This window comes from Callospermophilus lateralis, chromosome 12 (assembly GCF_048772815.1).
Source record: "Callospermophilus lateralis isolate mCalLat2 chromosome 12, mCalLat2.hap1, whole genome shotgun sequence".
Lineage (NCBI taxonomy): Eukaryota > Metazoa > Chordata > Mammalia > Rodentia > Sciuridae > Callospermophilus > Callospermophilus lateralis.
Window position 1 is genome coordinate 59,286,584 of NC_135316.1, and position 15,189 is coordinate 59,301,772.

The 15,189-nt window shown below is 35.8% G+C and overlaps 1 protein-coding gene across 4 annotated transcripts in view; it reads left to right on the forward strand.

The window, feature by feature from the left end:
• Diaph3 (diaphanous related formin 3) overlaps positions 1 to 15,189 on the forward strand; it is a 464,142-nt gene that overhangs the window by 59,893 nt on the left and 389,060 nt on the right. For 3 of the 4 annotated variants that reach the window (XM_076871975.2, XM_076871976.2, XM_076871978.2), the window contains one exon: positions 5,869 to 5,973. The exons of the other annotated variant lie outside the window; for it this stretch is intronic. In XM_076871975.2, coding sequence (XP_076728090.2) covers positions 5,869 to 5,973 — 105 coding nt within the window. The remainder of the gene's footprint in view (positions 1 to 5,868; positions 5,974 to 15,189) is intronic. 4 annotated transcript variants of the gene reach the window in all.

Consider the following 15,189-nt stretch of genomic DNA (forward strand, 5'->3'; position numbering starts at 1 on the left):
ACTTCTGGCCCTGTCAAACCCACAGAATCTTTTGGAGTATCTGAGAAGGTGCTGACTTGGTGTGAGGGGTCTCAGTCCTATCTACCCCTTAACCAGGTGCCACAGGGAAGTGTACAATCACACATTGATCCTTTTCTATATCCCTGATGTTGTCCCCTATAAAATTGATGGATTTTAGCTTCGCCTACTTTGTGTTGGTAACACTTTGAAGAGTCTTCTTGTTGATAGCAAAGCGTGGGACATCAAGAATCAGCACAGTGTTGGCAATCTTAGTGTTCAGCTCCATAGTATTAGACCCCCAGGAAATGGGATTTAATGATAATGGAGACCAAAAAAGTATGGAAATAAAAATGGGGAGAGTAGATTGATTATAGTTCAAAAATAAGCCATAGAACCATGGTTAACTTCAAGAATTCTCCTGAAGTTTTTCTCAATACCTCAAGTTGAGGTATACAGAAGATATAGTAGATTGACATATATAGGTATAGAGAAGGGGATACCTAAATTGGTTATTGGTAAGGATTAAATAATGCTTATAAATTTAGCACATTTCCTAGTTCAGCCATTTAACCATTATTTCAGATCATAGGATACTAAGGTCTTTGGAAAAGGCCATTGGGAAAATGATTAAGAAGGATGGTTTAAGAGGGTAGGGTTAGATGAGAATGGGATGAAGTGTAAGTAACCAAGGACCTTGTGTTTAGGAAACTGAAGAGTGCCTTGTTTCTAGCTTTGGGTTGGACTTTTGTTTTTATCCAGGTTCAAACCCTTGGTCTTACTAGTCTTGGATTTGTCTTCATAGTGGTTTCTTCCCTTCCCTCTCCTCTAGCCTTGGATTTGTCTTTATAGTGGTTTCTTCCCTTGCCTCTCCTCTCCTCCATCCAGCAAACACTCCCAAAACCTAGTTATTTATTTTTTTTAGAATTTTGAAGACTTGTCAATTTTTTAAATGAAAGAGTGATGTTCCATTTTTATTGTTTTCAAATTATTCATAAATTGTTCAAAATATTTTAATTTCATCCTTCTCCCCACCCACCCAGTACTGGGGATTGAACCCTGGGCTTAACTACTAAACCAAATCCCCAGCCCTTTTTTATTTTGACACAGGGTCTCACCAAGTCATTACGCCTAGCTAAGTTGCTGAGGCTGAATTTGAATTTGTGATCCTCTTGCCTCAGCCTACTGAGCCACTGGGATTACAGGCATGCACCCCCCATGCCTGGCTTATTTTAACGTTTTAAAACTTTTACTTTGAAATAATTTTAGCGTTGCAATTTTAGAGTTCTTCTTTACTCTTTAGTTGTTTTTCCCTAATATCAGCATCTTATGTAACATTGTGACAATTATTAAAAATAAGAAAAAAAAACATAGATACTACTAACTAAATTGTAGACTTTATTTCCAGTTATGTCTTTTTATATTCCAGATTCCAATCCAAACCACACTTTGCATTTAGTCACCATGTCTCCTTTGCCACCTCCAGTCAAGGACAGTTCTTTATGTTTTATGACCTTGACACTCCTGGTCATTTGTGTAAAGGGTCCTCAATTTGGGTTTATCTTTTTTTTAAAATTTTTCTTTTCTCCTTTCTCATGGTTATTGAGGAATATTTTGGGAAGAATACTGTAGAGATCATATACCCTTCTCAGTATATCTTTATCAGGGAATAAGTAATGTAACTGTTTATAGAGGGAGGGATTTCCTGCTCATTGCTATACTAACCGTCTGGAGGAAGGCTGGCAGGAAAGTAGGTCCATTCAATGCTGGCTTTGAGGAACAAGAGGAGAACTTTCTGTAATGAATCTCCAAAGATGAGTCAGGGGCAAGGAAAGCTTTTAGAAGAGAAATCAGAGTGGGACTAAAGGGGGAAATTCATGGGATCCAAAAAAACCCAAGTTGCCAGGAAAGTACCTTATTCTAGAGATTATCTCTTCCACAGATCACCTGTGTCTGTTTTTGTCCCAGTCTCTGCCTCTAGGGAATCTCACCTAAGACAATGGAGATACAATTGAGCAAATAGAAACTGAGAATTGTGAAAATTAAAGACTTTCTCACTGTTCTCCCCCGCTGACCTTTTGCTGCTTAGTTTGTCCAACCGCCTTCAGAGATAGTTGATTCTTCTGGACATACAACATATGGACACAAAGTTTCTAGGAAAAAGTTCTCAGTACATTTCCCAAGGACTTTACCATTTCCAGAAATTAACTAGCATTGCCTCGTGAGGTTTTCTTCTTGTAGCCTGCTTCTCCATAGATTGAAAATAATTTGTTCTAAAAATTTTGTACCTTTATACTTTGAAATATGTGTTTTTTCCCCCATCTCCATTGCTCCCTTGTTCCTTTTATAAAGGGCAAAGCATATCTTTGCCATTCCATTTCCTCAAGGACATGCAGAGAGTGATGACCTATTGCATGCAGTTCCATGCCAAATGGGTGCTCCTTGACTGTTTGTGGTGTTGGGTAGTCAGTTCCTTTTTTGTGGCCTCATTTCTTCATTTCATTTTGTATTTACATTGAAGCTATCATCACAGTTTTGTCAGAAAGATTAGTGCCATATATCATCAAGAGAGGTGGCATTAGCCTGAGGAAAACAATTGAAGAATTCCGGGTCTCTTTCTTAATTCCAAAAGAAAACACTGGCCAGAGTTCTCCAGAAAGGCATGAAGCAATAGAAAATACACAAACTTAGTGATACATGAGAGAAGGTTCATTAAAGGAATTGACTTGAGAGAATATGGAGACGGTTTCTTGAAAGGCCTTCTGCAAGCAGGAAAATGGGGGAAATCAGAAGTGTGGCTCAGTCCAAGGCCAAAGGCCTGAGAACCTGGGTGGGGGAGAATTGAAGCAGACATTGGTTCAGGTCTCAAAATCTGACAGAAGAAGGGTGTCCCAGCTAAAGAAGAGAAAATGAATTCACCTTTCCTCTGCCTTGTTGTACTACTTGGGCCCTTAGTTGATTGGATAGTGCTTTGCCCAACTGGGTGAGGTTGAATCTTCTCAATTAGTCAATTGATTCAAATGTTCATCTCTTCTGGAATCACCTTAAGAGATCATCTAGAAATGTTGCTTCACCAGCTGTCTAGGCATTCTGAATCCCAGGGATGAACCACAAATTAACCATCAGGACCCCTTCTGTGTATGAACTCATGTCCTCTGGAAACATCTTTCTAAAAAAGAAAGTGGCTGCTTTTCTTTTTCTTTGAACTATCCATCTTGAAAGTTTAATTCAGTTTTGGCCACAGGTAATGGGCTTTATGTCTTTTAGTATTCTGTACTCTATTAAGTATTTTAATTTGCTGGTTAAAAAGGCTGAGTTATGTTTAACAATTAGAAATTAATAGTGAATAATTTATGACAGATTCTCAGAACTCTTAGGTTTCCCCCCACCTTTTATAACAATTATCCCCTAGCTTCCCCATTACTTGCTTCCAGTAAGATCTTTTTATTTTTACTTGTGACATGATAATTGTACATACTGATGGGGTACGGTGTGGTATTCCAACACATATACAATGTGCAATGATCAAATTAGGGTAATTAGGGTATCTCTTACCTCAAATACTATTTCTTTGGGTTGGAAACACTCAAAATTATTTCAGTTATTATTATGTAAAATAAATTATTAATTGTAGCAACCCAGTGTGCTACAGAACATTAGAACTTAATCCTATTATCTCCTCATACCCATTGAATAGCCCTTCTCTTTTCCCTCTCCCCCAACAACTTACCAGCCTCTGGTTAACACTGCTTTGTACTTTCTATATGATCAACTTTTTTAGCTTCCACACATGAGGGAAAACATGTAGTGTTTGTCTCTTTCGTGCCTGGCATATTGCCAGTGAAATTATTTATATAGTACAAGCTACCTACATCCATAATTAAAAAATCAATATACCACCTTTCTGTACTACATAATTAGTTTGTATTTCAGTGTAAAGTGGCACTGACTATTGAAGAAAGTAAAGAAACATTCTTGAATCTCTGGTTCTTACCACTGTGAGTACAACACTACAGTACAGACTGACACAGTGTGCTGTTTTGAGGATTCAGATGCCACAAACAGTATTGGCCTGGGATACCTATGTTTCAGAAATGGAGTAGAACTATTGATAAAGCTTAAAAGAATTGTAAGTATAATTTACAGAATAGTTGGATTCTTGAGAAATTTGGTGTATTAAAACCAGGCAATACAAAATACATAATATGTTATAATTTAACAATTGGTTCCATTTTACAGTTTATATCTAATTCCACAGTCTTTTTTTTTTTTTTTAAGAGAGAAAGAGAGAGAGGTTGTTTTTTTTTTTTTAATATTTATTTTTTAGTTTTCGGCGGACACAACATCGAACCCAGGGCCGCGTGCATGCCAGGCGAGCGTGCCACTGCTTGAGCCACATCCCCAGCCCCACAGTCTTTCTTATGTTTAAAGGTCTGTGAATCTCTTGTAGGTGCAGAACAGTTTTTTGTCTTGTGAGTGTAACAGGGAAAATCTAGCAGGGATTGCTCCTATAAATGCTTAAAGCATCACCTCAGTCACTTCTAACCAGAATGCCTCTAGAAATTTCTAAAACTGCTAAGTGGTAGTAAAGCCTATTGAGAATTATTAGTTCACAGAAAAAAAGTGAAATAAAACAAGGTATTATTCACCTAATTTCAAGGATATTTCTAACTGGAGTAGTGACAAGAGTGGAATTACTAATTACTACCTTTTATTGAGGTGTCAAATGGAACAATTTCTAAGATCTCAAATATTTCTCTCAAGATGAAGTGAAGGGAATTTTGAATTTTAAGTGCTTGAGGTTTGGTGGCCAAAAACTGAGTTGGATAAAGGCATAAACTTCAGTACCCGGTGAATGTAGCTCACTTATAAAAATTGGCAGAAACTTACTTACTGGTAAGTTTAAGTTTGGATAACCTGGTCAATAGATGACCCAAATTCCTGATTTTCATGGACCTATTCTGAGTAGATATGGAGTTGATGTATATTCAAATACTTAACATTGCTTATCACATATGGTCCAGGGTTAAGGCTGGTAGGAAATCCCTTTGAGCTTCCCTTCATTTTCAGTCATTTCTTTCTTACCTCTGTCTCCCTTTCTTCTGCTCTTCCAGAGCGGCCTCTTAAGCAACGTAATTGATAGCAATTGTTATGTTTGTATGGATATGCCTGATTTGTATTTTTAGTCAAAGTTACTTCCATAGGGACATATATGATGCTTAAACACTTATTTTGGTTGGTGGTCTTGAGGAATGTTAGATTTTTAGGTGGTACCTGTTTATCTTAGTGTAACTTTTATGTGCTTTAGATCTTTCAGTTAATAAACTAGTTAATGTTTTAGAAAGAGATGGGGAAAAATAATTAGAGCCATAAGATGCTTTGTCATTTGCTGGAATCAGTTCTAGTGATTTGATCGTGTGGTGTTCTTGTAGCTTTCAGAATCGGGGAAGTGGAAGTTTATTTACTTTCTAATTTTTCTGGTACACAACAGCTCTTTCAAAACAGTACAAGATAGCTTCAGGTACAGCTGTTGTAAAAAAATAATTAAAATTGTGAATCCTAATAACCTTAGGAAAGGCAGAAATTTGCAACTGTCTAATTATCCATAGTGATTTGAATATAACTTTAATAACCTGCTGTGAATTTAGATTTTCTGGTAAGCATTTTACCTGTTCAACTCATCTAGAATACTTTCTTCTCTCTCTCCAGCTTTCCTCTCTCTTCCTTTCTCTAGGCAGAATTACACGTAAATCATTTCAAAACAATTAATGCTGCTTTAGTCACAAATTATTGATTTTTCCATTCATAGCGTACATAGAATTGCTGCACTATTTAGATTCTAAAACCAGGCATTTTAATTGTGTTTTCCAGGAAGATATGAATTTAAATGAAGATAAAAAGGCACCATTGCGGGAAAAAGACTTCGGTATCAAAAAAGAAATGGTGATGCAGTACATTAATACTGCTTCTAAGACAGTAAGTAAAACTGTCAAGTTGAAAAATATTGCTGAAACATGATGTTGTGTGGAAAACAATGCCTTTGTTTAATGAAGTACTGAAGTGTGTGTGCCACTGTAATCAGTGGGCTTTTGAATGTATGATTAAAGGCACATGAAATGTAATACATTTGTTTAAAAATATTGCCCATCTTATAACTTTTAAACTATGTTTTTGACCAGTTACATTGGTAAGAAACATTGTGGTCTATTGTAAGAGATCTTTCCTTGTTGGTGAATTAAGATGGGCATTGATTTCCAATGTCACCTATAAACAAGCATAATATTTGTATTGTAGGAAAATGAGGCTAATTTCATTCTGCCTAAATCAGAATACATAATGGGTATATTTTTATGTGAGCTTCTTGAAGGATAATTATCTCGTTACAAATTATAAGTGCAGGTATTGAAAGGAGCGTTGAACTTCCACATGGCTGCCAGTTTTTCAGGGAAACATAAAATATGTGGGCAGAAATAATGACTAAATATCTAAGAAACTGTCATAGAGAATCAATGCATTCATTTCATGGAGCAGCAGATGAACTTGACTAGTCATATACAAATTGTAAATAAATGAATTGGATGAAAAATATAAAATGGACACTAACAAAGAAGTGAAAGACAGTAGAAAATGACCGTGGCTAAATTTAAAGTAGAATTGAATTAGAAAAGAGCAGCTTAACACACTAGTTTTCACTGAATACTTTATCTTAAGGCCTGGTTACAAGGACATAAGTTATTTATACTTTAACTCCATTTATCTACTAGACTAGTCTGTGACTCTGAGGTATTTCTTTTGGAAGAAAGATTCAAGTGGTGTTTAATTTTTAAACATGTCTCACATTTTGGTAGCCTGATCAGTTGTAGAAATCACTGTGAGTACTGTGCTTTGTCCAGTTCTTTATATAGATGGGCTCAGTGTCCTGCTGTTTAGATGCTGATATTAATTGCTTTTGCCCCTTAATGATACACATAGACATTGCAGGTCAGCATTAAGGGTATAGGAGTCAGAACTCTGTTGTTTTAATCTGCTTATTTATCTTGTTTGACCCGGGGCATCTTATTTTACTTCTCCGAGCTTTAATTTCTCATTATTAAAATGGGCAAACCTACAACATACCCTTATTATCAGCATTAAATTGTTTATGCCAATTTTAAACTGGTGGCTGCTGCTTGTGGTAGTGGTGCTAGTAGCAATTGTTTTTCCTTGTGATTTTTTTTATTCTTGGTATTGAAATCATACCATAATTAATAGTATGTGCAAAAGTACATAAGTAATAATACACATTTACTACTTATAAGTTCACATCTTTGAGATAGTCATTTTCTTATGTTTACTGAGTGTCCAAATGTCAGACAGTCTTTTTAGGCACAGGAGATGGGGCACTAGGATATTCTGCTACTTGTCATCGCACACTTGTAACTGAAACACACAGACACACATGTAATAGTAGGTGAAATGCGATGTGCAAAAAGAGTGAGAAGAGATGATGGAACTGTATGGAATAGTCAGTAAAGACAACTCTTGGGGAATTTTAAATCTACAAATCATGAATTTACTAACTAGAAGTACAAGGAATACTACATCAGAACTGGTTTAGAAAACCTTGATATATTAATATATTTTAATTCTGAAATTTGAGATAATAAACTTCTAAGAGAAAAGCAAACTGTTCATAATAGTGGATCTATTTCAGTTTGCATTCACTGATTTTGACCTTTAATCCTTTAATCATTTTGGTCTAAGGTTAGAATTTATTTATCAGAATTGGGTAATTAAATTATCAGACTTGAGTAAATTAGTTATCTAAAGGATCATTACAGCATTGACTCATCTAATTAGTGTGTGGAGGATCATGGCTTTTTCTAGGAGAGTTCTGAATAATTTGGCAGATGGTTAACATTATAGAAAGTTCAAACTGACCAATCATGTTTCTGCTTGGGAAGTAGAAACACATTTTATTAACTCTGTAGACTTTGTCATGCCACTTTATTTATATTAATGACTATTGAAAAAGTTAGTGAGAAAAACAGAGCCAAAATTTGTAGATGGGTTGTTCTAGAGAGGATAATGCCGAGTTCGTGTCAAATAAATTTATTATTTGATTTTTGCTTTGAGATATTCCCCCCCCCCCCCCGGTAGTCATTAAGATTACCACTGATGCCTCAGTTGATTTGAAAATGTTTATAAACATTAATCCTAAAAGTAGGCCTAAAGTAGGTAAGGTTGGTTTTTAGAATAAAATGAGAAAAAATAGGGAAAAAAGGCCATCGCTCAAACTAGTTATTACCAAGACTTAAGTGTGAGTTTTGGTGGTCAAGATGCAATACTGACTTTCTGCAGTTAGGAATGTTTATTAAATTAAGAAACGATCATATTAGTGGCTGACAATGCCAGATTCATTTTTTTCTAATTTTGTAGGCATAGGCATGCGTTTGTCTAGTACATGGTATGAGGCTTCTGAGAAATATTTCTCCTTCCTCATTTAAGGACCCCACTTTGGAGAGCTGCTCCCTCAGTGCTAAACAGTTATGCAAGGTTGTGAGGTGCTTGGAGAGTGGGATCCTGGAACTGCTGCTCTGGCCCAGTGAAGTCCTCTTTCTAGCCCCTTCCATTATGTGAAGTGAGACTTGTTTTTATTTAAGCTGCTTTGAGTTCTTTTCTTTGTTGATGTAATGGCTTGACATGTCATCCACATACATTTTTGCCTATGTGGGATCTCTCTAATTCTAATTTGCTCTGACAATTACTGTTTCCATTCAAAGGACATTGTAAAAACCCTACTGTTACCCAGCATGTGTACACTCAGAGAATAGATGACAGAGGTACTGCTGGCCTTGTGTTCATTCTCTGGTAAATGACTCACTGAAGAAAATGTCTTTCATAGAGAATATACAATATACTTGGGTTTGAGTTTCTAGCTGGAGAGTGAGACTAGTGTGCAGTTGGTAATAAGGATCTTGAAAAAAGTTAAGTAGATTAGACAAAGGGGAATGAAGGAAAATGCAGGAGAATACAAAATGGAAAGATAGTGGAATGAATCTGATGTAAATTTCCTGTGTGCATATGTGAATACACCATAGTGAATCTCTCCATCATGTACATCCATATAACTGGGGTCCCAATTAGAATAAGATATATTCCATGCTTGTATAAGTATATCAAAATGGACTCTACTCTTGTATACAACTAAAAGAACCAATAAAATAAAAAATTAAAAAATGAAAACTAAAGTGGTTGTGAAGAGATAGGCAAAATGGAAGATAATTCACAGTTGCCAGAAAAAGTAAGAGGAAACTTATGGAGCAGAACAGGCTGTGGTCTCTTAAGCCACTATTATGAAGAGCCACTTCAGAAAACACTCGAAGCCCGAATTCAAATCAAAGAGAGCTTTATTTACCTGGCCAGGGACTGTCACCCACCCATAAAGACTGAAGCTCTATGGGAGAGCAGCAATTTCCTGGCCTGTGTCTTGGGAATTTAAGTACGAAAACCAACTCGGTTAACTACATCTTGGGTCCGAGAAGGTGTTAGACAAACGTATCCTGAGTTTGGTCAGTTAGTGGGGGTGAAAATCTACTTCAAAGTCTTGGGTCACCAAGACCACCATATCCTGGGTTGAGTACATTTTGTGGGGTACAAAGTACAGTAAACAATATATTATATGAAACCAACTTTCATTTCAGTTTCTCAGAAACAAATCTTGTAACAGTTTTTATAGAAGGCAGCAAAATAGTGTCTTAGGCCTTTGTCAGTTCTTGCTTTATAATTGCCTTATCTCACTTATCAAAATCTTATATCTATAATATATGTTTTTTACTAATGTGTACCTGTAACTTAAACTCTTATTGGTTATATTTATCACTTCACACCATGACAGCCACAACTGCATAGGATTTTCACTGTTTTCCAAATGGAAGGGACTGAGAAATGGTTAACTGAACCATAAGTATTGTTATTTTTTTTAGTGTGGCTTAATTTTCATTCTTGTCTTCCCTTAAAATGCTTTAAGCAGTCCTTCAGATATTGCTAAAATATGGTTTTTATAGTTAAGATTCTTGTGCTTTATGTGGACAAACCGGACTTGGGAGATGGATCCTAATATTTGCTGCCTTTTCTTGGTTTTGTCTTCTTTTTCTCTTGTATTGGGTACATCAAGTCCTGTGTCTGTGACATCAGGGTTTATGTCAGTGCTTATTTTCTTATTGGTATTTTGAGCTGTGTTTAGGGTGAGCTGGCTCCATCTACATCATGTCTGAATAATGTAATACAGTCTCCTATGACAGGGTTCACAGGAAATCTTGGATTAATTTATTCATAATTAAAGTGTATTAAAAAGGACTACGGTTCATAATAAGATTGAGAGTGAGATACTTTCTTTATCACAAAGAATTAGGAAAATTTTTACTATCTGTTGAGAGGAAAGAGTCTTTGTGTTCCACCCTGAGGTCTTTCAGGCTAATCTGTGGCAATGCAAAACTGAAGAAGGCATGAGAGGTGAAATCCTTCATGCCAGAAGAGTGCAAGGAACCCCCTGAAAGGAGTGGGAGATCCTGGGTAGAGGAAGAGGATCAGAGGGAGTAGGAGTCAAGAGGAATGAGGAGAACCTGAAAGATATCTGTGTGGTATCTTTGTGTGCATGTAGAATTTCTGGGAGAGAGTGAAAAATGTGAAGGGATTTTTGATGGAAAGTGCTTTCCTGCTATCTTGTATAATGTGTTAAGTCTCCTGGACCCTTCAGCAGAGATGAACCTTTGCTCATTAGTGAGTTAGGGCTTGAATTTCCCCCAATTTTTTGTACATTAATATGAAACTGTCTTGCTAGTTTGCAACTAGACTGCTTTCTGTTAGCATGTAGCCTTCTTTTTTTGGCTGTGGATAAAATACTTTAAATATTTCTCTTTGAAATGCATTCTTCTAGTAAAAGCCCTTCTGAAAGCAGTAGCTTGTAGCCAGAGACTGCCATAGGGTCCCCATCCCTCCATTTGTTTGGTACTGGCTTGTTTCACAGCTACAGTGACATAGCCATTTAGGTGGATGGCTACCTCATATAACTCAGATTCTTACAGAGAACATCATTCTTTACGTCTATTTGTTTAGGTTTTTTTTTTTTTTTTTTTTTTTTATTCTTTTTTGGAAGTTGTGGCACAGTTCCTCTTTTATAAATGCTCCTAGAAGTTTGCTAGTTCCCTCTGACTTTGTTTTCTATTTTTGTTTTTAGTAGTAAAACTAGTTTCTATGTGAACAGTATTTATTGAGAAAGTTCATATAATATAACTTTATTCCTTGAATCTATTCTTAAATGTTACTGAAATTCTGGCCTAGACTTTTAAAATAAGAAATTAAATTAAATATCAAGTACTACAGAATATAACTTTAAAAAGGATATAAAAATACCATAACAAATTCTTTTTAAATACAGGAGATGACTATATCCACTTTGAATTCCTAAGTGTGGAACTATAATCCTCTGTGTGGTTATATGTATACATTTGAATGAATATGTATGTTTGTATGTATGTGTGTGTGTGTGTGTGTGTGTATATATATATATATATATATATATATATATATATATATATATATAATATTTGTATACATGTTTCAGTATTTAAAAGTATTTGAGAGGTCTTATCATCGTACCACTTGTTTTAACTTGAGTGGCTAGCATTATGTTTTCAAGTATGAAGGATATAGTATTGTATAGTATGATCCTTCTAGATATCTCTTACCAGAAAAAGTTATATTTTGAGAAGATGTTAGTCATATATTCAGATTTGTGTGTATTTAAAAAATATTTTTGTAGATGGACACATATTTTTATTTATTTATTTAATTTATTTTTATGTGTGCTGAGGATTGAACCCAGTGCTTCACACATTTGAGGCAAGTGCTGTACCACTCAGCTACAGCCCCAGCTCTTTGCATATATTTTTTTGAGATGGAAAAATGTGGAGCTAATTTGTTTTAGCATTTATTTGTTACTACTGTAGTAGTAGTAAATACATTTTCATACCTTTCATCATCTATTTTTCTTGCTTATAGTGCAGTTTCAAATGTTAATTAAAAATATTGTCAGAAACAAAGTTATTGTTTTCTCTCATTCTTCGTTAAGGAGTTTCATATTTTAACTTCTAGAAACTTAAGGGACCAAAATTATACATATTCTTGATAATTAAAATTACCATGGATTATTGTTGACTTAAACATCAAGTTAGGATTTGATGAAAGCAACCTTACAACATGGAAGCTTAGTAAAAAATGAGGGTGCTATTAGAAGTCTATAACAACACCACTCTTGCCCACAATAGTTTGTTTGTCTCTAGGTCTTGCTTGCTGAGTAGGAGAAAATTTCAGAGCTTGGGGCAGTGAACCAATTTCTTGTTAATATTATTTCCTAAAATTCTGCCTATGTAGGGCAAGTTATAAATTTATTTATGTATAATTAAAATTATCTTTCTACAGCTCAAATTTATCCAGTTTCCTTATGCATTGTTTCTGGGCAGCTCTAGTGGTGTTTAAACTTCTCTGCTATCATTGCATTGTGGTATTCTTTAGATAGGAGATGGTAATGAAGAAACTGATCCTTTTTTTTTATTTTTTAAATAGGAAGAAAAAATTAGGTTCAAATTAAAATTGTTTATTTTTGGCTTTTAAAAAATCTTACAGGTTGAGATATTTTTCTTCTTCATATTATTTATTTATTTATTTATTTTTTATTTTTTTTTTATTGATTTTTATTGTAGGTTGTTCAAAACATTACATAGTTTTTGATATATCATAATTCACACTTTGATTCAAGTGGGATATGAACTCCCATTTTTACCCCATATACAGATTGCAGAATCACATCAGTTGCACATTGATTTACATATTGCCATTCTGGAGTCTGTTGTATTCTGCTGCCTTTCCCATCCTCCGCTATTCCCCCTCCCCCCTCCCCTCCCCTCTTCTTTCTCTACCCCCTCTACTGTAATTCATTTCTCCCCCTTATATTTTCCCTCCTTTCCCCTCACTTCCTCTTGTATGTAATTTTGTATACCCCTGAGGGTCTCCTTCCATTTACATGCAATTTCCCTTCTCTCTCCCTTTCCCTCCCACCTCTCATCCCTGTTTAATGTTAATCTTCTTCTCATGCTCTTCTTCCCTACTCTGTTCTTAGTAACTCTCCTTATATCAAAGAAGACATTTGGCATTTGTTTTTAAGGGATTGGCTAGCTTCACTTAGCATAATCTGCTCTAATGCCATCCATTTCCCTCCAAATTCTATGATTTTGTCATTTCTTAATGCAGAGTAATACTCCATTGTGTATAAATGCCACATTTTTTTTTATCCATTCGTCTATTGAAGGGCATCTAGGTTGGTTCCACAGTCTTGCTATTGTGAATTGTGCTGCTATGAACATGGATGTAGCAGTGTCCCTATAGTGTGCTCTTTTTAGGTCTTTAGGGAATAGACCGAGTAGTGGAATAGCTGGATCAAATGGTGGTTCCATTCCGAGCTTTCCAAGAAATCTCCATACTGCTTTCCAAATTGGCCGCACCAATTTGCAGTCCCACCAGCAATGTACAAGAGTACCCTTTTCTCCACATCCTCGCCAGCACTTGTTGCTGTTTGACTTCCTAATGGCTGCCAATCTTACTGGAGTGAGATGGTATCTTAGGGTGGTTTTGATTTGCATTTCTCTGACTGCTAGAGATGGTGAGCATTTTTTCATATACTTGTTGATTGATTGTATGTCCTCCTCTGAGAAATTTCTGTTCAGGTCCTTGGCCCATTTGTTGATTGGGTTATTCGTTATCTCATTGTCTAATTTTTTTAGTTCTTTGTATATTCTGGATATTAGGGCTCTGTCTGAAGTGTGAGGAGTAAAGATTTGTTCCCAGGACGTAGGCTCCCTATTCACCTCTCTTATTGTTTCTTTTGCTGAGAAAAAACTTTTTAGTTTTAGTAAGTCCCATTTGTTGATTCTAGTTATTAACTGTTGTGCTATGGGTGTCCTATTGAGGAATTTGGAGCCCGACCCCACAGTATGTAGATCATAGCCAACTTTTTCTTCTATCAGACGCCATGTCTCTGATTTGATATTAAGTTCCTTGATCCACTTTGAGTTAACTTTTGTGCATGGCGAGAGGAGGGGATTCAGTTTCATTTTGTTGCATATGGATTTCCAGTTTTCCCAACACCATTTGTTGAAGATGCTATCCTTCTTCCATTTCATGCTTTTAGCCCCTTTATCAAATATAAGATAGTTGTAGTTTTGTGGATTGGTTTCTGTGTCCTCTATTCTGTACCATTGGTCCACCTGCCTGTTTTGGTACCAGTACCATGCTGTTTTTGTTACTATTGCTCTGTAGTATAGTTTGAAGTCTGGTATAGCTATACCGCCTGATTCACATTTCCTGCTTAGAATTGTTTTTGCTATTCTGGGTCTTTTATTTTTCCATATGAATTTCATGATTGCTTTCTCTATTTCTACAAGAAATGCCGTTGGGATTTTGATTGGCATTGCATTAAACCTATAGAGAACTTTTGGTAATATCGCCATTTTGATGATGTTACTTCTACCTATCCATGAACAGGGTATATTTTTCCATCTTCTAAGATCTTCTTCTATTTCTCTCTTTAGGGTTCTGTAGTTTTCATTGTATAAGTCTTTCACCTCTTTTGTTAGGTTGATTCCCAAGTATTTTATTTTCTTTGAGGATATTGTGAATGGGGTGGTTGTCCTCATTTCCATTTCAGAGGATTTGTTGCTGATATACAGGAATGCCTTTGATTTATGCGTGTTGATCTTATAGCCTGCCACTTTGCTGAATTCATTTATTAGCTCTAATAGTTTCTTTGTAGACCCTTTTGGGTCTGCTAGGTATAGAATCATGTCATCTGCAAATAGTGATAATTTGAGTTCTTCTTTTCCTATTTTTATGCCTTTAATTTCTTTCGTCTGTCTAATTGCTCTGGCCAGTGATTCGAGAACTATGTTGAACAGAAGTGGTGAGAGAGGGCATCCCTGTCTTGTTCCAGATTTTAGAGGGAACGCCTTCAGTTTTTCTCCATTCAGAATGATGCTAGCCTGAGGCTTAGCATAGATTGCTTTTACAATGTTGAGGTATGTTCCTGTTATCCCTAGTTTTTCTAGAGTTTTGAACATAAAGGGATGCTGTACTTTGTCGAATGCTTTTTCCGCATCT